At 35.9% G+C, this 26,209-nt stretch overlaps 1 protein-coding gene across 3 annotated transcripts in view; it reads left to right on the top strand.

Moving 5' to 3' along the window:
• EIPR1 (EARP complex and GARP complex interacting protein 1) overlaps positions 1 to 26,209 on the top strand; it is a 96,477-nt gene that overhangs the window by 44,243 nt on the left and 26,025 nt on the right. For all 3 annotated transcript variants that reach the window (XM_069805870.1, XM_069805871.1, XM_069805873.1), the window contains exons 4-5: positions 3,481 to 3,637; positions 20,158 to 20,257. In XM_069805870.1, the coding sequence (XP_069661971.1) occupies positions 3,481 to 3,637; positions 20,158 to 20,257 (257 nt within the window). The remainder of the gene's footprint in view (positions 1 to 3,480; positions 3,638 to 20,157; positions 20,258 to 26,209) is intronic.

The following is a 26,209-nucleotide window of genomic DNA, read 5'->3' on the forward strand; positions in this document are numbered from 1 at the left end:
GTAGATAAGTACATAAAAAGTGCAAGAAGAAATAATAGTGCTCTTAATCGAGTATGTGCTCTACAGATTTCAGCCATGTATCTAATTCCAGAATTAATCCAAAGTTTAAAATTAGAACCTGAAGATTTTTTTGATGCACATACAGTTGTTCATGATTGATGGTCATTCAACAGCTGGAAAGCAGTCTGTCATTTTCCATAAGCATCTTCAAACCCAGCTGAAAGCAGAGGATGATGTCTGTGCTGAGTGTTGAGGAGTTCTGTGCTTGTTGGCTTTTAGTTTTGTCCCTTTCTGACACACAATGAATTTTATCCTTCTCCACTAGTCCCGATGAAGTGAAACAGGCATGGAATGGCAAAGAATTCTGTGTGTGAAATTCTGCACCAACCTGTACTTCAGACCCTTTTACTTTACCAGTTGTTTACAGGAATATCTATGTTGTAAGAGGAAGCGGAGGTAATAAGCTTATTTTATATGTGTACGATGGTAACGTGAGAAGAAACTTTTAACAAATACCAAAATGTAATCAATGTAGTCATGAGACAGAAGTAAAATTTTTCTGTTTATCATGAAAAGTGACAGCTACCTCACTGAGACTTTCTTAATGTTAATTAAAAATAGATAGATTTTTTTGTTTTGGTAAACATAGCCAGAAGAAAATAACAACTAATTCTACTATTTGAAAAAGAATGAATGACTACTGTGCTGCTGGGATCCCTAGTAAGTTTGATAGGTATCCTTAGTTTTAGAATTATATATTCGCTTGTATCTTTAAAATACAAGACTTGGAGCAGGTTTTTTTAATGATAAAAATTAATATTAAAAATAATTGCCTAATATACTACATAATAACAGCCATTAATACAGAAATCTACTGTGGTCAAATTATATTTCAAAAAGATAAGTTTCTCTTGCGTTCTGGAAGAGCAAATGGCATCTGATACACCTCATATCATCAGAGCAGCTTGAACAGCTTTCCAGAGAGGACACTATATGCTGGGCTCCAAAGAATGGCATAGATAAGTCTGCAAAATGTGGAAATCTGATAAACTTGTTTTCACTACTCAAGCAAATCTCTTCTGCCTGGAGTATCAAGGTACATTTCAGTCTTGCTCCTTAGCAGCATCTGTAGAAATAACTTGAAAACAAATATAAAATCTACGTAGAATTGCTGCACGCATTAAAAATTTAAGCAGATTCATTTCATTGGTGGCTTTTGGCAATTTTCAAAACACCGAAGTGTTATAGGAGCTGGGGTCACATCATGTTTCAGAGGGATTTTTATATCTATATCTATTTTTTTTTTTTTTTCCCCCCCTTCAGCTTCCCGCAGTCTTCAGCCAGCGCTTGTTTAGTTGTTTTAGGGTTTTCAATCTGGAAATCTGATTGTGCAAGAAACTAAACCTTTTTTTAAAAAGTTTTTCATAGGAACACACGATCAGAAATTAAAAATGTTCTGGTTTTAAGAAGTTAAAATGACATTTCAAGGCTGTCTTAAGACTTGTGGTGCTGTGCTGAGAGGAGAGATGGCTTGAGAAACGTGTAGTTTGTTTTCCATGATTTGCTTTTGTGGTTGTCTGTATAGGTCTTGATGATAGTGGAAAAGCTAATGCTTTATATGCATGGTACAGACCTTTCAGTAATTATAATCTACCAGAAACTTCTCTGTGGTGTTCTTTACTGTTCTGTCACATATTGAGTATCAAGGCGAAAAATTCAATGAATCTCACCTTCTTGAACTATATCGCACTCTCAGTTTGCGTTATTATTTGTATGGCATGCAATGCATGCTGTGCGTTGATTTGCTGCCCTTTGCTAAAGAAAGGTAGCCATCTGCTGCTGCTTCCTCCTCTTCGTTCAGTGGCACATGGATTTAGAGTAAAGGATTTGCCTCAAATGATTTGGAAGTAGCTGTTTAGTTAGCATGCACTACAATTAGTAGAATTTCAATTAAATGTTAATAAATAAGGGATTATCCATCATCTTTAGATTTATGGTCTCCTGATACTGTGTTCAACTTGTATATGCCAAATTATTGTGAGCAGTTATGTGCATCATACATATATTTTATATTTAGTATGATCTATCAAATACCCAGTGCTTCTGCGTTTTGAATTCTGTGTTTGAATTTAAAGTCCTTCTCCTTCCCCTGTTTTCCTCTCACAGAAATGGTCTTTTTCTCTTATTGGTTTGACCTAACTTCCTATGGTTTTTATTTCATATGGCTACTTTTTAAAGACGTTTGCATTCTTACATTTGGGGCTTATTTACTATGTATCACTACATATCAATTGATTTTTGTCCTATTCTCTGTTGTTTGGGTGCCTCTTTTTGCATATAGAATATCTAGATTGGCAACCTTTTATAATAGAGACTTTTCCCCCCCGTTAATGTAATTTAAGAAGGCCTTTTTCAGAGTTACTGTCCTTCCTCTTGAAAACACTCTCATTACAATTGTTCCTGTTTTCCTTTCCACTGATGTAAGTTGGTCACGTCTGCTCATGGCTCTGTAATCAGGCACTTTGCAGTAAAATCAGCTAAAATGTACTTGGAGACAGAACTGTGAGAAAGAGGCATGCGAAATGACCTCAGAACAGAAAACGTGTCGTTCGTTGCTGCTTATCTTCTGGACTTCTCGTTTAACACATCCTCCAGCAGGTAGTCACTCCCCTGCTTTTGCTTAACACAGCTGTGGCTCGTTTCTTTGTTCCTGCTGCAGTGGATAATACTGACCTATTCATCTTCTGTGAACCCTGGACCAGCGGCTGGAACAACATGAACATATGCAGTGCTGCTCTGGTCTCCTCCCATTCTGCACTGTTACAAATTGCTATATTGGGTGATGGGCAATGCCATATGTGCATAGACCATATGGTATTTTCTCCTCAATCTACAGTTGGCTTGTTCATCATACATTGTAATATCTTGCTATATGCGTGTAAGTTCAGCTTGTCTTTCAGAAGCTTGTTTTTATTTGCTAGAATGAGAGGAGTGTACTTACATGGAAAACTTAATTTTGCAATAAACAGTTATTGGTAGTAAAGGATGTGGCAATGCCATAGATTCAACTGAAGATAACCCTTGAAAGGAAAATGTTAAAATGATGTCTAAATCCTTATTGTTAAGGAATTGAGCAATGTAGCTTGTGGGTCATTTTCATTAACATCAATGTGGGGAACGAAGCTTGGAAGACTTGCCTCCAAAAGAGTTGTGTTTTCACAAGCACTGAATTTTGCCTTTATACACAGAGAAACGCATTAAATGTGTGCTAATTGTGAGTTTTGCAGCAACCTGACTGCTGACTTGAGGTCTGTGTCTGTATCCACATTCTGCATTCTTTGAGTTCATCTTTGTATAATATTTTTAAATATTTTAAACAGCAGATGTGCATTGCTTATAGATTTGTGTAAATGTTGATGCACTGTATACAAAATACGTCTCCCATACAGTGATCTGTTGACATTATTCTCTGTTGCTTAGCTTCAGACAGTAAAGTCATGACATGTGCTGCTGTTTGGAGGATGCCGAAGGAATTGGAATCAGGCAGTCATGAATCCCCTGATGATTCATCAAGCAACACTCAAACCCTGGAGCTACTCTGTCACCTTGACAACACAGCCCATGGCAATATGGCCTGGTAGGATTCTGCATATTTTATACTCCTAGAAAAAGCCTAAAGGATAGACCTGTGCTGTTAGTTTTGTGCAGATTTATATTGTAGAAGCTATGCTATACACTTTAAAACTATTGCAGCTTTTTTTAAAAAAAAAAAGGTACAAATTGGATTTTTAGTCCCAGATGTTTCATAGATTAAAAACATTTATTATAGTCCTGCAAACACATATGGAGTAACAGCCTGTGTACTGTTTTAATGTGTTTCTCCCCACCTGCCCCCATCTAAAACCTTTGTTGCACAAAGGTATAATACTTAGCATGTCAATCTTTTTACGGAATATAAATTTGATGTTGCACTTCAGTCTTTGTTTTTCAGTCTTCACTCAACTGATTTGGTGTAAGTGCAGGTAATTTATTGTTTGTTAAGGATAAGAATTCATTATATTATATGGTGCCTGTTTAACTACTCTTTTCTGTTGCCTGAGAAAAGACAAGGAGAGCTGTAGTACTGCAGAGGGTATTACAGAGGTTTGTTTCCCTTTCTTTTCTGTTATTTAAAAGAAAATTAAATTTGTCCATTGTGTATTTGCAAGTTCTTTGTTTTATGGGTGTGTATACGACATGTTCCCACTCCTTCCTGAACAGATGTAGGGCAAAGGAATGTTAATACACTCAGTCCGTATTTTACCAACTACAATGTTGTTTGAAATAATTTTGGGAACCACCTGACCATCTTCCACTGGCAGGAAAAGTTGAAACCGTAAGACTATGGTCTGCTGTAGTCCCAGGAATGTCTGTCTGTCAGAAAGAATATGGAGTAGGAGGTGATCATCCAAGTTCTACAGTCCCTTTCACAAGTATCAGAGAACTTTAAGAAAAAAATGTGGAATAACACAGCAGACTTTTGTAAATGAAATGTGACAACTCTGAACTGAAACCCAACAAGGATAATGCAACATCAACGTTGAATATTGCTGTAAGTGTCACACATGAGAGTGGAAAGGGCCTCTTTGGTTTCTATATTCAGACACCTCCTGAGTAAGGTATCCATCATAATCTCATTATACTTAAGTATATTCTAGTAGGAGTAATTTTAAATTATATCAAAAGGGAGCAATACTTAAAATCAGTCTCAGTTCCTTTTCAAAACCTAGTTGCATAAAAATTTCTATTTGTTAGCTAGCTAGTAAAAAAAAAAGTAGACTTTTGAAGTGATAATTAATTCAGTTGATTTTTAATTATGTCATACATTGTACTGTAAGTTTTAAGCATCTATTTCTAGCCGCTGATTTCTAGTTTTAGCCTTGTAGATTAAACTTCAACTAAAAAAAAAAAAAATAGAAGGTAATATGTATTAGATGGTTCTTGGACAAGATTGGACATATCAGTGTATTCAAAAGTATGTTGTCTAGGCTACTTTTTTCTAAAATCTCAGCTTCCTGAATGTTACATTTCTTCATGGTAGTATCTCTTAATTCTTTGCTACTCATTTTCATATGAATACTTCTCTTTATAACTCTTTGATTATATTAAAAAATTCTTTTTTTATTGTTAGAAACCTTTTGATAATTAGTTTCCAATATAGTTGGGAATATTATTTTTTGTTTGTTTTAATCTTCACGTTAAGATTTGTACTTTTTATCTTTTAATTTTCCATAATGTTCCTATCTGATGGTGGGATGCCAGAACTCTGTGTGGTAGCCTGATCACCAGAGGAGGAATAAGGAGCACATCACTGCTTTGCTATCAGGATGTGAATTTATGTGAATGCCAAAAATAATTTTTTCCCTCTAATATAGCTTGTAGCAAGTTCATGTGCAATTTTCTGTCTCCTGTCATCTGACTTTGTTCAGTACTAGTGCTCACAAATATCTTCTACCATTTAATGCCCATCATCTATGTTTGTGTGTATATATATGCACAAAGATTTGAAAATGTCCTGTGTTAGAGAGATAAAAGGTATAAACGGAGTACTTGGAATTAGTACTGCTCACATCATCTCAGGCAAGCACAGCTGAGTTATAGGATCTTGTTCTAGAGCAGGCTTTTCTATTCCTGCCTCAGTCATAGTGGAAACAGTTCACATAAATGAGTAAAATAAATGTTTTGTGCCAAACGTGTGTCATTTAACAGGCCATGTCCCACTGAGTGGTGTGTTGGCTATGAATAGCAACTTAAATATTCTTTTCTATTACACATTTCAGATGTTAAGAAAAATGTGAAACTGCTTTAGACACTTACAGTACAATTGTTGTTAGAACCAACCATAAATCAGAAAAGCAATTTTCCTCAATGCAAAGTGTAAATACTTTTCAGACTTCAATGTAAGACCAACATTCTGGTGTACACAGTCTGAGATCAGTAGTGGTCTGGCATAATACCTTTGCAGTAAGAAGGACAATGCTTATTCTAGCTCTGTCATTTGCCTTGCCATTAGAGCATACTCTTGTACATTTTACTCACAAAACATAGGCTGAACACTGAACCCAGGGGTTCAGTGTGACCACATGCACTTCAAGGAGGTTGTTTAATCCACAGAGTGCAGCAGAGCAATGTACCACAACTGCTACCCTTGTTAAGGGTGGAAAAATTTTAAGTCATGATAGCTTTTGCAATTATTCATTTTTAGATTTGATAAACACTTAATTTTTTAAAGTTAATTTTGAAAATGATTAGTTAGAATGCATGCCCCCCCCCCCCCCCCCCAAAAAAAAAAAAGAGTAAAAAAATAAACTGGGCTTTTATCACATCTTTATATGCTAGGCATGGAAGAGTACCGTAGTTGACAGTACAGTTTAGAGATGCAGGGTATAATGTTGATCTCGGCCTTTGTGGCACCTAGTGTGAACTTTTGCAATTTCAGATAGTAGCTCATGGGAAGGTATTTTGTGTGTCTCAGCATCCGTAGCACAGATGCTTCACAGTGTTCATGGACCTGGGTTGCAGATCATAAGTAATTGATATTTGACTGTAATTAAAAGGAAAAAAACCAAAACTGTCTTGAAAATGCAACTGGTTATGTACTCTGGCATCCACTGCAAGTCTCAGGGCTTTATTTGCTTGTACTTTTGTTCATGTTTTCCATGCTCTGTTTTATTGCTTAACTTCTGTTCTTTAAGGTTTATCTTCTTGAGTTGTTTTTCTCTTCCATTAAGAAAGCCTGATAGTTGAAAAATTACCTCACGGATTTTTCTGTTTCTAGTATCATGTACCATAGAATACAAGGGGGGATTTTTTCCAGGGCTGGTGTGTTAGGTATTGGTTTTGCTCAGTTGTTTACTGGCAGAACTGATCCTGTGTTTCTTACCTTTCCCATCTCCTTTATGGAATGCTGTGCTCAAATGTCTCTGAAATTTCTTATTAAAAACTAGCAGGGACATATTTAATACCAGTTCTCTTCCGTGAACGAAGACTAAAAGAGCATTTCAAATCGATTGTGACTAAAATCCTAAACTTCACTTGTGTGTGTCTGAACACTGTGCCCCTCCTGCTCAAGATCTTCTGAAATAATTTTCTAGTCTGGACAAAACCTTTGACAAAAATCTGATCTCCAAGACATTACAGGCAAGTGAAAAAGAAATGCACTTTCCTACACTTTTATCTGGATTGCATGAGTTACTTTGTTTAAAAATTAAGCATGACTATTCACTTTCAGTTACTGAGGTTGTTTACTGCCTCTAAGCTTTGAATCTCGGACCCATCAGAATTTTTACTCAAACTCTTGTATGGCGTAGAGAGAGTTCAGAAAATTAAGCAGATGCTTAAATTAGGCAAACAAATAGGCCTATTAATTGCTCTATTTGGTTCAAGCCTAAGACTTTTTTTTCATCCTCTACCTGCTGTTCCTCATGTGAGCCAAAATGCAAATATTTTGAGTGCAAAATTCTGGAGATACATGGGCATTTGCATGTTAAAAAAAAAAAAAAAAAGAAAAAAAAGCCTTTTCTGTAAATTAATTTTGTAGATAAATGTATGTATTCACACAGTGTTACACATACATAACCATAGGTATGTTGCTCTATACAATGTTTTAAGATTCAGTAATTAAAGGAACTTGCCATTGGGTATCTTGCAAGAAGTGGTCCAAGGTACAGTCTGGATAGGAGCGGCCAAGGAAACAGGACAACTATTAATGAGACTTTGATTACTCCTCTGTGTGCAGCTTGGAGGAATACCTAAATATGTGTCTGTTAAAATCCTGAAGACTTATGTTTTACGAGTAACCTACTGTTCTACTTCTTCATCAGTTTTCCTACAGACTTTTTTGATAGTAGACTTGACAGGATAGTCCTCAGAGAAGTAGGATACCACACACCATGAGAGAAAGTGTAATCTGTGAGATCTTGAATTCAGAATTCAGCAGGGACTTTTTATTTTGTCAGAAGTAAAGGTGTAAAGCCAGAATTTCTCCTCTGGTGCCTGCTGGAAGCAGGTTTGTCTATATCTGCTTAACATCCTAGTCCTTGCTTTCCAAATTTGGTAGGTATAAAATAAGGTAGATGCTGCTCAGTAGCAAGGTATGTGCTTCAAAAGAGAGGGGGCACAACTGAACTAAGTTAGATGGTGGTCCATGGAATAAATTTGGAATAAAATAAAAGCAAGATAAATACAGGGAAAGTGTTAGATGGACAGCATAGATAAAACTGTAAAGGGAAAATGAATGGAGATGACAGAGACAAGAAGAGTGAGAGCCCAGTTGTGGGAGACCTGAAAGGTGAGGAATTAAGAATTCATGTTTTATGTAGAAAACAATAGTCAGCTGCTAAAAAAAGTTGGAAAGGGATGAATATATTAGGCATAATGATAGATTACTTCATTAAGCCTCTCTACTTGCTGAAGTTGAATTTTTTCGTGTATCCAATTCAATCAGTCCTAAATATGGACTTGCAAATATTACCACATCTAAGAGAAATTAGAGAGAAAGACAAATTATAAACTTTTTAAAAAGTCACAGATGTTTCAAGAACTCTGGGATGTTTATCACTAAAATATTAAACAAGAATTTTGTAAAGGAGAAAGTTACTGTAAATGAGCTATTCCCACAGACTTTTTAAGTACTCTAGATTTTATCTGGTATTTCATCTAAGCTCTCCAAATAGAGTACTGAGAAGTGCTATCTCTTCCTTGGCTGTGTCATTGCACAGTATGAAGCAATGTCATTAAGGCTGGCTTTCTACAAAAGTACAGATTTGCTGTAACAGTCCTTTCAACTTGAATGGAAGTTTACTTTATTTAAGATATATAAGATACTATACATAACATATTATTGCTTCAATTTCATCATGTTCATTCCGTTAACGAACACAGTCACCTGATGAAAGTTAAGCACACTTGTAATTGATGCCCTGAAGACAGGTGAGTAAGTGCATTCTAGAAGTGAGGTCCAGAAGTGTTTTACTTACTCTTTTTTGCCTTTAAAATAGTATTTAAAAAACCCGCAAACAAACACACACCCCAAAATGTTATCTTAAGCAAAAAAACTATGAAGTAACAGAATCTGAAACTCAGGGGAGGGGGGGGGGGGGGAAGTGAAAATGGTCTTTTTAATAGCTCTAACACTTCCACATTGCATTCAGGTGACACTTTTGTTTCCTGTCATGATGTTGGTAACATTAATTCTTCTACAGTACTCCTCTGTTATGCATCAGGGTATATATGTTAAAATTCTGCCTTAGTGTTTCATTTAAAAAAAAAAAAAAGAGCCCAAAACAATTTAATGGTCTATATCTAATGAATTTAAACCTGAAAGTAACACTTCTTTTAGGAGGATCATATAGTCCTGAATATATGGTATATTAACTGTTACATATGCTTTATAGCAAAGGCATGTAATAAATACAATCATAAATTTTTTGGTACGAAAACCTTATCTTATTTTAACTCCTCTTGTGTCCCAGTACCAGAAATATAATTGTGAAGAAGGAGATCCTTCTGACATTTGTATAGAGGTTTCTTTTGAGAGCATCAGGAGTGCCAATTGCATGGGCTGGGGTATAAACTGAACTCCAGGGGTTTTTAGGGTTTTTTTGTAACAGCTGCCCAGCTGATATTGATTGTGTTGTAAGCCTTTCAATTTCTTCACATAACACACAGAATTTCAGAGCTATCAGGAGAAACATACTGGTGAAGCTCATTCATTACAGACAGATTCAAAAAATTATTAGCATTTAAGAATAATTCTTCTGCACCTGGTTCATTCCACACATTTACATTCTCCATCAGCCACCTCTCATATTACAAAGATGAAGTATAGAGAAAGATTTTTGGTAAAACTTACTACAGGACAAGTGTTTTCACTGGGAATGTAAACCTGTAGCTGCTTATCAGTACTGTCACTCTCGCCTTTATATTCTAATCCTTTCTAAAATGTTAAAAATTTTAACTGTATCTTATGTTGTATTTCTTTCCCCTCTCCCTTCTTAATTCTGTGTGACATCCTGAATTCTTTACAGGATTTTGCTCTCTTGAATCTTTGATTATCCTTTATTGTAAATAAATCCATGTATTATATATAAATCCGAATGTTCAACCATTTGTTGTCTCTTTCTCATGTTTTCTTTCTCATTTCCCCCTTTTATCATCCTCTACAATGTCTGGAACCAGTAGGGTAATTTATAATATTCATGTCTCTTTTTCATTCCCTTGAATGTTTTTGGTAATTTTGAATGGTTGGTATTGCGCAAGTTTAAAACTTTAAGCTAGTCAATGTAATTGCATATACTAGGGAATAATTGCGATTCATTAATGGGATAGTGAAATAATAACACATTGTATTACGTGCCCAGTTTATTATGTTAATTTTTGATCAGAATTTATTTGACTCTAGTCTTGTAAAGCTGAGGGAAACTTAATTAAAGTAAAATCTGACAGTGAATTAAATACTAAGGGAAAAGTATGCTGTATTTCATGTACGTGAACTTACTCTGTGTTCAGTTAACTTACGACCACTTTTGATAATTTGAGTAGATTTCATATGCTTAAAATGAAAATTAGTTTTGTTGAAGTCTTTGCAGTTATTTGTATTTACATTGGATTCGTAAATCATGATACAGAAAATAGTGCAGAAATTGTGTTACTCTACAAGTAAAAAATAATGGGTTTGTAGAGTACTATTTCACTTCTGCTCCCCAACTTGAAAATAGTTTTCTTTCCAGTTCTCACCATGCTGTCATATTCCCTAGTTTTACTGCCAAATTAGTTGAGATTTTTTCCCTACTGAAAGAAAACTGAGCTATTTTTAAAAGTGGTTTTTTCCTATTTATAATACTACTTTAGCTATTCTTAGTACTAAAAAAAAATATAAGGTTGCAGTCTCCCTCAACTGATTTTGCAGGTTAAAGAGATACCAGCTAGTTTTATTTTCAGTTTTTATTGAATTGCTTAAAAGGTTAGTGGGAAATGTTAAAAAAAATGATGTTGTAGAGCTGTGGAAAAAATTAGTTATGCAGGAGAATTTTAGATGTTCACAAGGAACTAGCTTTGAACAGGTGACCCTGTTTTCTTGGTCTCGGACTCCAGTTTGCCTTCTGAAATCCCATTAAGCATTTACTATTTAGAATATTTATTCCTCAGAGTAGAATTCTTTTCTAGCACAATATTCTGGGATGATTACAGATGAAGTAATATTGCTGACACTTGCTTACATGGTAGTTAAAAATTCAGGGCTCTGAAATGTCTTTCGGATTAAAAAAATTCATCCTTGTACCTTTGTAGTTAAGTGGTTCTATTTGGTAAAATATATGTGAGAACTTAAGGGGTGCCCTGCAGTCTCAAACAGTCCATCCAGCCCAGTGTTCAGTCTCAGGCAGTGGTGGTGGAGAGTTTATTCAGTGGGACTACACTAGCTAGAGTCCCAGCCACTTCTTAGAGTCTGCTCACCTCAGATTCCGCCAGTATCTACAGTCACTGGATTAGGGGTGTTAGAGGGTACCTCTGTGCCAGGTCCATGTAAACCTTTGTCATTCTTGGTTTTGCTGTTCTTTTGAACAGGAGTGGTCATCTTCCTCAACTACCAATGCAAATTCTAGGCAATCATAATTTTCTTCTTGGGTGCATGTTTCAAATCATTGGAGAAATGTACTCAGGAACATTCTGTTTTGTTTGGGTTTCTTTCCCCCTGTCCAACCATGTAGATGTCCTGTTTGTTACAAACAGCAATAAATTAATAAGGATATGCTATATCCATGTTGCTATCTTTTGAAAAATCCCATAGGAAAATATTCGAACTGTCCCCCCCAAAAGTAGATACGTGTTTCCTCTAAAAGGAGTCTGCAGAGAATGCTTTTGCCCACTCCAGCTGTTTCACAAATAAGCTTGTTTCGCTCTTAATCTTTACATTAGCACATGGAAAAAACTGTTGGCATCATGTGGCTGGGCAGGACTTTTACCTGACATCTCCTTGAGTGCTTTCCTGCCAGACATTCATACTTCTGAAGTTTTTTCCTAGGTTGACCACCTTACTGATCTTTGACAGACAAGCCAGTTATATGTTTCTTTCATGACATGTCACATATCCATAATATTCACTTTGTCTTTTTTTTAAGCCCTGTTCAAGCAACAGAATGGAAATGGTGTCCGTGGCAGCAGCTGCTCCACGAGCAGTGTGTTGTAGAATGATAGACGTTATGTGACTTCTGTCCATCTGCTTTGGAAATGTATCCTAGCTTTACACACAGTTTTCCCACTACCCTCCAATTTCATTGAAGAAACTCATGTGTGTGCTGGGGGGTTCTATTCTTCCACATGTGTTGTTCATTGTATATAGCAGTTAACTCTGGGTGACAGTAATCTGTCATCAGTGTCTGCTTGTGTGAAATGTGTTACTCCTTCCTTTGAAACTTTTTTCCTGTTGCTGTTAAGAAAGAAGGTGAGAACAACTTTTAATACTCATGTAGATCTTTAAACTGTACATACTTTTTCAAGCAGTACTTATTTGACACTTTGGCCATGTTTCCTGTCCAAAGCATGTGATCAATTGATTCTTTTTCATATTAATAAATAGGTTTCAGCTCCTCTCTGAGTTGTTGCTAAAACTGTTAAAAAGATTTGTCTGTGTAACAGGATCTGCAAATCCTCCTTGCTTTTTGCTTAGTAAAGTGCTTTTTCTGGCATGGGATATAGAGTTCACCAGGTACCATAAACTATCTTGCCAAAACACTGCATTCCTACATTAATTTAACTGCATATACTCTAGACCTTTTGTTATTGTAGATATGTCACCAAAAAAACCCTCCAGTTATAATGCATTCTGCTGTCTCAGCACATGTATCTCACATGGACTTTTTCTAAAACACTTGCAAAAAGAAAAAAGAACTTTCAAAATGTTTTAAAATAGTCATTGAGGCCTCAGATATTTCAGCCATCATTAACAGTAGGATAATTAAAATACCACTGTAAAATATTAATCATGGTAATTTGACAGGAAGTTAACAAAACTTTTGTGAGAGCTGTCATGTATGTAGACATGAGTTTAGCACTTGAGCAATATGGGAAGGCATGGATGAAACATAATGAAGTTAAAAGGGGTTTGCATATTTGCCTTAGAGTATTATTTGCAAGTGTTTCTGCCATAATATTTAAGTATTCTTGTTGTAAATAATCCAATATTCATTACTTTGAGGAAATACTTTCTTAATCTATTATATTCTTTAGACTGTATTTGGTGTTTCATAGAATGTCAGAAACAATGCATAACCTTTTTAATTAACACCCCACCACGCCCCAAGCTCTTCTCTCTCCTCCAAAAGAGAATAAAGGAGAATAAAATAGCCCCCCAGGTTTTATGTAAAAAAAAAACCCCAAACAACCAACCTAACAAACCAAAAACCACCACCAACAACAACAAAAAAACCAAAACCCACCCAGAAAAAAACCACACAAACCAAAAATACTGGGAGATCTGTTCGTAAGCTATCTTTTATATAATAGAGTTGTTATGAAAATATCCTGTGAAGGTACATTTTTTATCTTAATTGAAGACACATTAGTCTTTAATAGTACAACTCTGGTCAAACCAAACTAGTGCTATAACTTCCAGCCTAATGGAAATCACCATAACAGGGGAAAGCCAGGGGTTATAGTCTCTTCTTGTAGCCTGATATTGTTATAACTGTATTTAACAGCACTCAAAAGACTAGGAAATGTGTTGTCTGTATGTGATAATTCATCAGTTACTCAGGCTGGATAGACAAAATAGCTGCAGACAAAACTGAGAAGAGTACTGAGGCTTTTTAGGGAGGCTGGGATGATGAGGAGGAGAGTTGTTGTCTCTGTGAGAGACCTGCTGGAGTTTGTGGAGCTCCACCTGGGGATGGATGATGAGGCAAATGAGAGCTTGTGAGTAAGGATTAAAGAACAGACCACTATGGGTGACACAATAATGGGTGTCTGCTGTAGGCTACCTCATTAGGAAGAAGAGTTAGATCAGGCGTTCTACAGACAGCTAGAAGAAGCCTTCTGTTTGCAGGGCCTGGTCCTCATGGAGGACTTTAACCATCTGCTGGAGGGACAGTGCAGCAGGGCATAAGCAATCCAGGGAATTCCTGGAGAGTATCGATAACTTCCTGACCTGAGTGACAGAGGAGCCAATGAGGAGAGATACTCTGCTGGACCTCATAAAGAAGAAAGAGCTGGTTGTGGGTGGGAAAGTCAAAGGCAGCCTTGACTGCAATGACCATGACATAGTGGAGTTCAGAATCCTGACAGGAGGGAGCAGGGCAAAAACCAAGCTCACAACCCTTGACTTCAGGAGAGCAAACTTTGGCCTTTTCAGAGATGTTTGAATAAGTCCCATGTGATAGGGTCCTAGAGGGACGAAGGGTCCAAGAAAGCTGTTTACTATTCAAGGATCACCTCCTCCAAGCTCAAGAACAGTCTATCCCAACAAGCACAAAGTTGAGCAATAATCCAGGATATCTAGTAATATCCTAGTAAGAGGCAGACCTTAGAGGACAAGGCAGTGTCCTAAAAAATCTAGTATACCTTTTATATCTTTGAAAGCAGGACTTTTTCTGGAAAGACGAATTAATATTCCTCATCTGTCTGGCATAAATACTTGTGACAACAAGCAGGCAAAATTAGCCTCATAATATTGTTAATCAACTGTAAGAACTTCTCTGCAATACCAAATGAACATTGAGAACATCCACAACCTTGATGAAACCATGCTACAAAACTACTTTGCAGCATGGATTCCAGTTAGTGCTAACCATGAGTTTCTTACTCTGTGGGATTTTCATATGCACTATCTCTCTGAACACAGAAGAAAGAATCAGCTTCACCCACAAGTCGATGGGGAAGAATTAGGATTTCTTAGGTTACTGCAATCTGAAGAACCATAGATTACACTTGTAAGAAATCTCACCACATGCTCTACAAGAACTGTCCATGTTGATGGATGTCTTAAGTCTGAAAATGGTTAAGTCATGGCTTCCCTTCTATAAAGTAGGTCTTGCTATTTACTCTTTAATCCATTTGGTTGCATAGCTTGTTTGTGCTTTGCATCCACCAGTAATTACTCTTACTGTGCTGCAAGTATATACAGAATGTAGGTAAGTCGGTTAAACTAAAGTCTAGAGATGTTAATTCCCATCTATAATTTCATGACTTGAAATTTACTAGTGACAGCTTTTGTCAGTTGGGTTCATATGTATTGTCTGTATAATCAATTTGCCTGATTTTGCTTTGCTGTTAAGCCTTATTAATATGTAAACCCATGGCCAACCAGACAGGAGTCTGAGATTGTTAATGAACTATGGAGGTGTTCACCTGTTGGTCATCCCTTTAAATCACAAATATCTCAACAGAAATTTAATAGTTGTTTCTACAAAATGGATATTTAGGAGCTCCTACTTAAAATCAATGAGTCCTATATCTTGCTTTCTTGTAACAAATTCACTTTCTCTTAGATTGTGAATTCCTGTGATTCAGGCTGTCTTTATTATCTTTACATGTCCATAAATACCTTTTCAATGCTGAAATTAATTGGGCCTGTGAAGCAAGAATCACAGTTCTTTTTTTCACGATAAACATGTTTAATCACAGCTGCAGTAGATGAGGAGATGCAGTGAAGTAAATACAAATATCAAGGATGACCCTTTATTATTTTGCATTCTGCTTTATGATTTTTTTCAAAAAGACTTTATGGGGTTGCCAACACTGTAGTATAATAATTTAAGGAAAAAAAAATTAAAAAAATTTTAGAAGCAGGTGCTTTTTCTGTGTCACCACCTTGTTGGGATACTCTTGTATTCATTTGTACAGCAGTTTTATTTTTCTGAATGTAAAAATAATTTAAAAGCCAAAATAAAGTCCAGCTGTCTTTGGGGTTCTTGTCCAAAACAATCTTTAACTTCATTTCTCATTCTTCTCAGCAGCCTCTTGGCTAAAAAGGCACCTAAAATAAATTCCCCTTATCTTTCAGGTTTTTTAGGAATCTGATTCTTGTTTTACTGTGTCTTGAGGAGCTGGACAGCAAAATACATCTCAGTGGCTGAGAATTTTGAGACAAAGCATAACTTACATGTATTTCCTGCAGCATGGATTTCAATACGCTGCAAAATAGCCAGAACGGTTTTCAATCAGAAATGTGGCCACTCTGTAGAGCACTTGGGTAAGGAGTAAGAATTGTGGGTTCTGGATTGTCCTCAGTCTCATCTCCTTCCTTCTAGAATAATGTCCTAATCACCTGATAGCAGAGTCGCCTTTAAATTTCAATCATTATACTGCAAAGAAGGCAGGATATTTGAGTCCATAACACATGAATTTTTATGATGGGCTACATGAGGCTGCAGGATGTTCTGCTGAGTTACCAAATGTTTGGGTGTATTTTCTGTTTTGCAATGCATAAGAATTTTCAGTCTAGCAAAATTTTTCCACTTATAGAAATAAATGGTTGTCACTTCTATAATTATGGTTAAGCAGTAGTTAATGCTTTCTTTGTCCAACACATTGTGGCTGATTGCAGTTCACATCTATGAAAGCGTTTGCATGTTGCTTTGTTCTTCTTTAGTCTATAATGGAGAACTTTGAATTGTTCATTTGTAAAAGCTCAGTACGTTAATAAATGATGGTGTTAACTATCTTTTCAGCATAAAACACAGATAATAGAGTCCTTTCATGAGTGAATATTTTAAATTCTCTTTTTACTAGGAAAATGTTCTCTGTAGGATTTAATTTTTTTACCAAAAACTACTAGCTAGAAGCTAATTTGAAGCATCAGGAGTCAGATGATAACAAAATAGGGTAAAAGGCAACAAATATAATTGCTTGTCTGCTGTTTATAGATTATCTAAAGAGCAGCCATGAAGTTGACACTCAGTTTCTGAGTGGCAGCTGTGAATTTGACAATTATCTTGTCCATTTCCGAAAACTGTAAGCATCAGCAACTGTTGGCACACTCAGGAAAATAGTATTGCCTGGTTTATCTGTTTTCCTTTTTAAAGATTATTACCACCTCTGCTGTGTCTGAAAATTGTTCTAAATGAAAACTTCAGTTTTTCTAAAATTTTTATCTTGCTTCCAAAGCCAGGTTTTTTTCACTTCTCCATGGTATTTCATGTTTAACATTCAGTCATGACTACAGAATACAGCTGAACGTGTTACAAAGAGTGATTTGAGCAACCTTCACTTAGATTATAAAATCTGAATGATCACTACAACCACACCCATAAAACAATGAACTTTCATAAAAGACAAATTAAATAGAAGGAAAACGGGCATTTCACAAGGACAGAGTGAATGTGGAGAGACCTTTTCATTCCAAGGTATGTCAGCTGGGTTATAATTGGCTCTAATTAGCACACTGTATTCAGCTATAAAAATCCTTTACCTTGAAGCTCAGTGACACTCAAAGATGTGAAATTTCTTCCTACCTTTGAAAACATCAAAGAAAGTGCTTCCAATCTAGCTTTTACAACTGAAAGTTCAGTGATCAGTGCAGGAAAGGTGCAAATATATCAACAGGCATAAAGAATATTGATCTTTGGCTGGAAGAACTCTGGAAGAGTTAATTGGTCAAACCAGATGTCATTGTCTAGAATTAAAAATATATCTACATATATCAACATCAAATGCCAGTTATACTTTCAGCAATATGTAAGAAAAATGATGGACTTAAAATAAATAAACGTGATCAGAATCAGCTTGAAGATTTCTTAGTTACCCATTCAGTTGTGTGATGATCCTGATGTCTTTTAATTTCACTTTGGAAAACTGGATTGTGGAAGGTTAGCTGTGATTGTGTGCAGGTGCTAGAGCATTAATTTTTTTTTATCCTGTTATATGTGTTCAGAAAATGTTTTCATCTCTTGGAAGGATCTAACTGATATATCCGTGCAGCAGAACTGTATGAAATTCTGAAACACCCCTGCCAGTGCCAGTTGGTTACTTCTCATTATTATGGGCACAATGATGGTTGAACTTGTAATTGAAACTGCTTTATCATTTTTATCATCAACACTCATTTTCAGTTGCTCATAAGTTTTTCCAAGTTGTGCCATACAACTTTAACAAGAAACACTTTTGAAAATAAGATTGGCAATACTACAGACAAAACAGTCCAATTTAAAGCAAATCATAGAATCATTCTAGTTCCATGTTCTTGTTAAAACACATTTAAAAACATGATGGTAGCTTAATGTGCTAAATGAAGTGATTTTGTCCTAATACAAGAGACCTCATTACAAATGAACTTTTCTAAGTAGTTAATTTTCATACATTGACAACATAATAAGGATGCAGGTCATGGTTCCAGCAGAAGATGGATGCAGAAGCTAGTCCTTTCTTTGATCTGCTCTGTTGCCTTAGGGAAAAGTTCAGTGGGTGGGGAGTCAGCCAACACACCCTTTAGTTACAGTTCCAGCTTTTTCATCTACTTAGTGTTAATTTTCTTTTTTGGCAGAGTTCTATTTTCTCTGCATAGTCTGGCTACTCTATAACAGCAAATAGGTGCCTGTATATCTAATGCTTGTTTTACTAAAAGCGCAGAGTAAAAAAAGCAACGAAACTGTTCACGGAAGAAGCAAGAGGATTTTGAGAGGAAGGTATCAGCTGAGAATAACTGAGGTTGTGTTTCACAATGTGAGAAAATGACATTGTGTCACTTTTTTCTGTTACCTGCAACTTGCTATTTTCTTTTCCTTGTGTTTTATACCATAAGATTAGGTGGAGTTCCATGGCTTAGATCTGGGGCCAGCCAGGTCATACTCACTGTCTTGGGAAGGTAGGAATAATGCAAAATTTGGGATAAAATAGGAGCATGCATAGTGTGTAGCACCGAGTTAGGAAGGTAGCTCGTGGCTGCCTAATGTTGGGCTTATTTGCCCAAGGCTGCACCTACTCATGCAACCTTCTTTCATCTCTTCAATCCAGATACTGAACTGATTCATGTAAAAAGCTAAACAGACTAGAAAACATACATCTAGTGATGGACTCTTGACAAACCTCAAGAGGTACTTTTTCATATATGCACTGAGGATGAGAGCAGCTTGTCAAACGCCTTTGAATAACTTAAGTTTTTGTCTAGAGATGGGAAGAAGTTTTTTCATGTAGCTGTTGATACTAAAGTTGTGATCTCTGCCTTCAGCTGTATTGTATATGATTGGGAGGTTGCACAACTTACTTTTAAAAGTGTTGGGTATGGAAGCCTATTCTCATCAAATGACAAGTATTATTCTTTTAATCTTACTGTTTTCTCCAGCAAATTTATTAGGTTTATAGTGCATATACTTAGCTATGCTGCCCATACTAACTGGCTTGAATATGCTGCTTCTCATAGGCAGAACTAGAGATGAGGACCGATTTCTTGCATTCCTTCATGTATAGCATGAAACTGGTGAATCACACTTAAAAAGTATATGTTGATTGAGTCATGATGACAGCTGCTGAACTGGAAGAGGTTTGCATCAAAGCTCTTTGGCTTATGATTTTTGGTGTGTCTTAAAAAGGATGCACATTACATATGAAGAACTTCCAGATTTCAAGCTAAAGCACTCTAAAGTGGGTGTACATCAAGGTCTGTTTTTTTCTGTGTATTTATGCAGAATGACTGCTACAGTGACATAATCACTGTTTTGCATGATCACTGTATGATTCAATATGCAGAATGGACAACAAATGGAGTAAGAATTTCAAGAAGCTTTCTTTTTACGGTTAGGCTAGCATCTAGGGAAACTGGGTGGCATTCCTTTTTCTGACAGATTTGAATGGGGTGTCAAAGGCCACTCAAAAGAAAAATATGTCTATATTAGCAGGGACTAAAAGATTCCATAAGCAAGCCTAAGTTTGGTATCACATAGCTTTTAAGTAACTGATGCTGCAATATAATGTTCATCTAGTACGTGTAAAAACTGCTAGAATGCTAGGTAATGGCAGATTTTGCACTTAAAGTATGGGATGGATTTCAGCTGAAGGAAACCATAAGGAACATGATTTAATATGTTTTGGAACAGATTAGATCCACAGAGTTAAAATAGCTTTCTAGTACAAATTCTGATTGGTTTTAATGTTAGGTTGTTTTTTTCATTTTCTGTTTCTGTTTTACAGTGTTATGTGGGAACCAATGGGAGACGGTAAAAAGATTATTTCGCTGGCTGATAATAACATATTACTGTGGGATTTGCAAGAAAGTTCAGCCAAAGCTGTGGTAAGAATTTTTTTTTAACAAATCACGATACATTTGAATATAGTACAAACAACAACATTCACTAGCCTAGAATTGGCTAGTCTTTTAACTACTCCTTCAGAAATATCTTGTTGCCTTTAATGTGGGTGGGGCAAATGAATACCATATCAGTTGTCTTGAATACGAGTGTATAAGAGTAGTATTTTGTATCTGTTGCTAACGGTTAAATATTTTCCTTTTTCTAGAGTTCCCCTTACTTTCCTACTGGTTTTACAGTGAATAATCTAAAATAAAGCAATGCTAATTTGATAAATGTGTGTGAGGGAAAAGTGATCAGTAAAGCCAAAGGTTATTGAATTCAGATAATAGTATATTAATTCATGTTGGTTAACACCATGCAGCTGTCTGTTTAATTTACAACCCTTGTATGTGTAAGTGTAATATAAATTTCTGTATTTATTATGCACTGCTTTGATTTCTCAGTATTTAATTTAGTACTATACTGTCTATTCAGATTATTTCACTCGTTAAAACCTTATTCAGAACATATGTAAAAAGGTGTCATTGGCATAGATTCCTGTCTGATTATGCCACCTCTTATAGATAAAAAAAAAGTTTGCTTATTTATGTATAATGACATAGATTGTATATAGAAAACTTCAAATGTTTCTATATAGAGTCATTTAGGTCAGTGTCTGTCCTTAAAAATGGAAACTGATTATGTCAAGGACATTATTATTCAGTTGATCTGTTGTCACTTCTTGAACAAACTCCTCAGTTTCGAGTTAATTTCTATTCTTGGATGCTGCAGAATCAGATTTTTGAACTGGCAGTTGCTTAAAGAGTCAAGACATTGTGTCCATAAATTCTTCCCTGTTGTAGTGTCTGACTGTGTGCAAATAGATGAAGTCTTGAGCTGTTACTATTTTGCTACATTTTGCATGCTATCAGTGTAGTGTAATACAGTTTAATCCCTTATGTTCATAATCAAGCCCCTTTGGGTTCCTTCACTAGGTGAAGAAACTTCAGCTTTTTTTTCACCTGGAACTTCAATCATTGTTATGTTACCTTACAAGTTGTCTTCAAAGTGGTGTTTGTTTTTATCAAATTGATGTTGAGAGTTTCTGAAGGCTTGCCTTCAGGAGCTTATCTGTGGCATTGTATCCCCTGGATTTGTGTTAGTCCTACATTAGTCAGTATTTCTTTTCTAATGTCTCCATAACGCACAGACTTTTTTGGAATGTGTTCTTCAAACCTTCAAAAACTACTTTTGGGGGTGGTCCTGCTTCCATGCTATAGCTTTTCACATCTCTTTGAAGTGCTGGGACTGCTAGACTACTTAGCATTTTCCCTTTCTCCTCCTTTCTCTCTTTGGGCAGCTCTGTCCTCTCTTGCTAAAGTTCTTTTAATGTTAATTAGTTTTTTCATTGTCCGAACCACTTTCTCATAACTATCTCAAACTTCTTCCTAATCCTAACCTCTCTGAAATAGGATTTCCCTTGGGATGCTGTCTAGTGTGTTACCAGTCTCTCTATAAGTATGTGTGGGAATCTTGTAATGAATGCCAAATGCTTTTTTTTTTTTCCTTATTTTATTTTTCTTGGGATTTATTTACTAAAATTTTGCATGTTGCGTCTTCACTTTGCTATTCCTTTCCTCAAAACTAACCTCCTCACTCCGTCACACAAATACTTGTGAAAGTAAGCATGATTTCCATTTTCTTTTCCTTCCATTGCTAGAACTGGGTTCTGCATAATTTTGGAGAGGACTAGGCTCTTCACCAAACTATGTAATTTCAGCATGATTTTGGAAATCAGTATTTCTGTCCTCAAAGCGATATTCAGCTTGCAGATCCCTTCAGTATTTCAATTAGTGTTCCTAGAACATCTTTTATTCTGTTACTTTTAAAATATGCCTGTACTGCATCAAATATTGATGGCAAAATAAGGACTCCAGAAGGCAAAGTGATAAAGAAACTAGTGGGATTTAACCTGTGACATTGCTATATGCTTATATTTGATAAAAGGAAACAAGAAAAACCGGAAGTGAAATTTTGCATCAAAAAACCTGCTTCATCTAATGAAGCTAACACTATGAAAGTAGATATATCGACCCTTGACCGACATCTTCAGATAAGGAGAATTTTGAAATCTTTGTTAAAAACCTTAGTTTGCAGAAGTTAGGAGTGTCATTTATATTTTACAGTCAGGCTTTCAGGAGGCGTGATACAGAATTTGACTGATTCTCTATATTTCTGTATAAAATAATCTAGTATCTCATGTGAATAGACTGTAAATTAGAATTGCCTGTGATTAAAATTTTACCTGGAAATAACTGTTTACCATTATCAGTCTTCTGCTCCAGCAATTTTGAGTTACTCTTAGATGGTATTTGCTGCATCACTGAGTCAGTGACTGCTTTTTAAAGTGAAGTTTAATAGTGAAAGTCCATGGAAACTTCACCACAGATAATGTATATCCAGGCATCTAAATCTTAAGTCAGGTGAATATCTTCTAAGATGACTGGTACTGGTGCATTCCTGTTGAATATTTGTCTGCAACAAATTTGTCTCAAACATGTCTGTGGGTTCCTGAGTTAACCAGAGTCCAGCTGAACAAGACTGAGGAAAGCATGAGCATCTCTTTGAAATGCCTACCGTAGACGTTCCAGTAATTAAAATGATGATAACCTAAAGTCCAGTATCATAGGCTTTTCAGACCTAGCATCAACTGCTGTGTATTTCTGAAATCTCTGAGTACGTGCTTCCTAAGAGATTAACTCCCTGTTAGAATCTGTAGAAGGCTGAAAAACAACTCTTATTCTGTAGCAATTTTATATTTACAAAAAATTATGTAGGACTGACAGTTACAGGGAGCAATGAGGAAAAATAAGAAATGTTTCATTACTGAGGTGGCTTTCTGTTTAAAAAAACAACTAAAAACACCAAAAAAATTAATAGTCTACCCCATCCTTTGCTGCTATAGTATTTAGAATGCAAGAGAGAAGTCTGTGAGAACAGGTTGGTTAGGAGACAGATAGCATTGGTACAGGTAAGCAATAAATATATTTTCCATTTGATTATCACCATGTACAAGGAGTGTTTGTAGGCCAATAAGCTGTTGGTGAAATAGTGATTTCTTTCTGTATATGTCCTGTTTATAAGGGATTGTTGAATGCAAAATATGTTGTAACCCTCAAAAGCACATGATTTGTATTTTAATGCTTTTTGGTCAGAGTGTAAAAATAGATTTTTCTGGGATATTGAGAAAAAGAGCTTTTTGGCCTTGAAAACAGGTATAGGACAGCCTACAGGAAAAAAAAGAAAAATCAACTCTCACCAACATTAAAAAGGGGGCATGTATTTAAAAAAAAAAAAAAAAAAAGTTTTCTGAAGAGATACCATGGAAACCATCCACAGTTCCTTTGGAGGTTACAGCTGATTATACAAGGTGTCAGTTGGTGCTATGTAGAAAATTCTTGTCAGGAAGTCCACATTTGCTTTATATGCAGATGCACAGGGAGATTATTTAAATTACAAGAAACATTGTGTTTATTGTTCATTAGAATAAAAGGTTGTCCATTTTGGCAAGTCTTAGCCACCTGATGTCTTATTGCTAACATGCTGTTTGGTTCTAGCAGACAAAGCAGTAAGTAGCTAGTAAACTTATATATTTTGTAGAGACTGTTGAGGGGGAAAAGTCTTTGCAAAATATTCCTGTTACTTTAGACTTATAAGTGAAATAACCATGTACCTGTGTGTGTATTTACATTATTTTAACTGACTAAATCAATAGCCTAGGATTAAGGTAATAATGTCAGTGTGTTTGAATTTTTTCCCTTTTTGTCAAAAACATGATGGTATTTAAGTTGAACGACATTATCGTCATTAACTAAAAGTAGGAACTGGTCCACTCTATCTGTATCAGGTAATACAAGTAAGGAGGTATTCATTGCACTGGTGAGTACTGGTCTTCCTGGTCTTCCTGTAAGAACACATTTCAGTGGCTTCCTTTTTGGATAGGTATGCATTATAGGCAATATTAATTTTAATGGCAAGAGGTAAACCCAATGCTACTCTTCATGGACTTTTCGCGTTTGTGAAAAAGTTCATCTAAAACTCAGGTGTAGTATTGGTGAAAAACTGAAAATATACATGTCTTTAAAATTTTGCACAGGCCAAAATTTCTGCTTGCCTACACTGATCGAAACTTCAGAGTCTTATTGGGTGCAATCTCTTCTATCTGCCTGGGACTTACAAGTCACATTGTTTAATTAGAATTAGCCTGAAGAATTTTAGGGTTCCTGATACTTTCAGCACTTCTTTGTAATAAAATTACTGGTGTGTTCATTCTCTGAATTATCTGGTCAACCTGTCATAGGAAACATTTACTAACCATAACTTACTATACAGTTTGGTAGGCTTGGGGGTTTTTTTACCCCTTTCAGAGTTTTTTGCTAACTTGTTTCTTCATTATGGTATATAATACAGGAATATGTGTGTATTTGCATTAAGACAAGCTTCTTCTGTCCTCTTGATCACTCCCTTTATTATTGTTTTGAGGACATTTACCTTCCGGGGTGAAACTAATCTTATGCTCACTACATCATTACCCTTTGCAATTAAATTAGCTATTCTTTGCCATTTATAATCATTAGCTGAACCCAAGAGAAGCCCAACCAATCCACAAAGTCTGGATAGATTCTGCTGAAAAGATGACAGTTAATATTTCTGTATACAGACGTTAGCTCCAATGTCACCAAATCACTAGAACTCTTCCTTGGGTAAATGCCATATTTTTGGAATGGCAGATGAGTGCAACAGAATGAAATGGAGATGTTAAAATATCTACATTTTTCTGTTTGCCTTATGTTTTCAGAAAGGGGAGAAGTGGAGGTGTGGTTTTGATCATTTTTATGCAAATTATTAATTAGATTCCTTTTAGATGTCTTGTCCCTTCTGGATTCTTTAGTAGCATTTAATGTATAGGTGATCTTAATTCGAAACAACGGAAAATATCTGGCAGTGGCACTCCTGGCAAGACAGAAGGTCCTGTGAGGAAGATTTCACACTCTGTCTGGGTAAAAGTAATGTACCCAAATATCAGAGGACGTTAGGAATAAGTATGGGATGCTTTCTTGTCAAGATGGCTGCTGTTCCTCAAGGCAGGAAATACATTGTGGACTTTAGTGGAGAACTTTGTAGAGTGCCCCATAATTACTGCAACTAGAGTAAATATAGATTAATTAAAGGAGGGCAAAAAGCTGTCTGACGAAAAATGAAAGAGAAGTTAATTACTGGATCAGAAAGAGGATAGAAGACCAGTTCTTAAAGAGTTGGTGTTGGGATCAATTTTGTTTAATGGTCTCCTTAACAGTAGCGTAGAAGTAGGAGTGAAATGATGAAAATTGTTGACGACAGAAACTTGGAATGCATCATCAGTATATAGGAGTAACAATATATTTCAGAGGATGAACTTAATGTTTAGTTTAATTTTTGTAGTATAAAGCAGAAAACTTGTGTTTCAGGAACAAAAGTATTTTTCTTGCTGTGACGTAGAAACTCAGTACTTAAAAATATGTCGATTCTCTTACTTAGCTATTCTGAGAATGACTCTGAGCTGCCAGTATGATGAGGCTATTTGAAACGGCAAATGACTGTAAGATGGTTCAGGAGACAAGAACAGTTATGAAAGGACTACCTGGCATGGTTGCCTGCAATGGGAGGAATTGAACTTGATGAATTTAAAACCCTCATCAATATTTCTGTTTCTGTCAATAAGAAGCCAGAAACACACTCATCCCTTCTTAATGTGGATCTCAAAATAGTCTTTCAATGGCTTTGTTACTGTGGTTATTAAAAGGACATCTCCTTGAGGCTGTCTTGATGTCTCCACACAACCTCTAGCATGAACAGAATTGTGGCCCATTTCCAGTTGATGAGGGTATGCTTAAAAACCAAAAAAATAATGTGTG

Source organism: Haliaeetus albicilla, chromosome 18 (genome assembly GCF_947461875.1).
Source record: "Haliaeetus albicilla chromosome 18, bHalAlb1.1, whole genome shotgun sequence".
In the NCBI taxonomy this organism is placed as follows: domain Eukaryota; kingdom Metazoa; phylum Chordata; class Aves; order Accipitriformes; family Accipitridae; genus Haliaeetus; species Haliaeetus albicilla.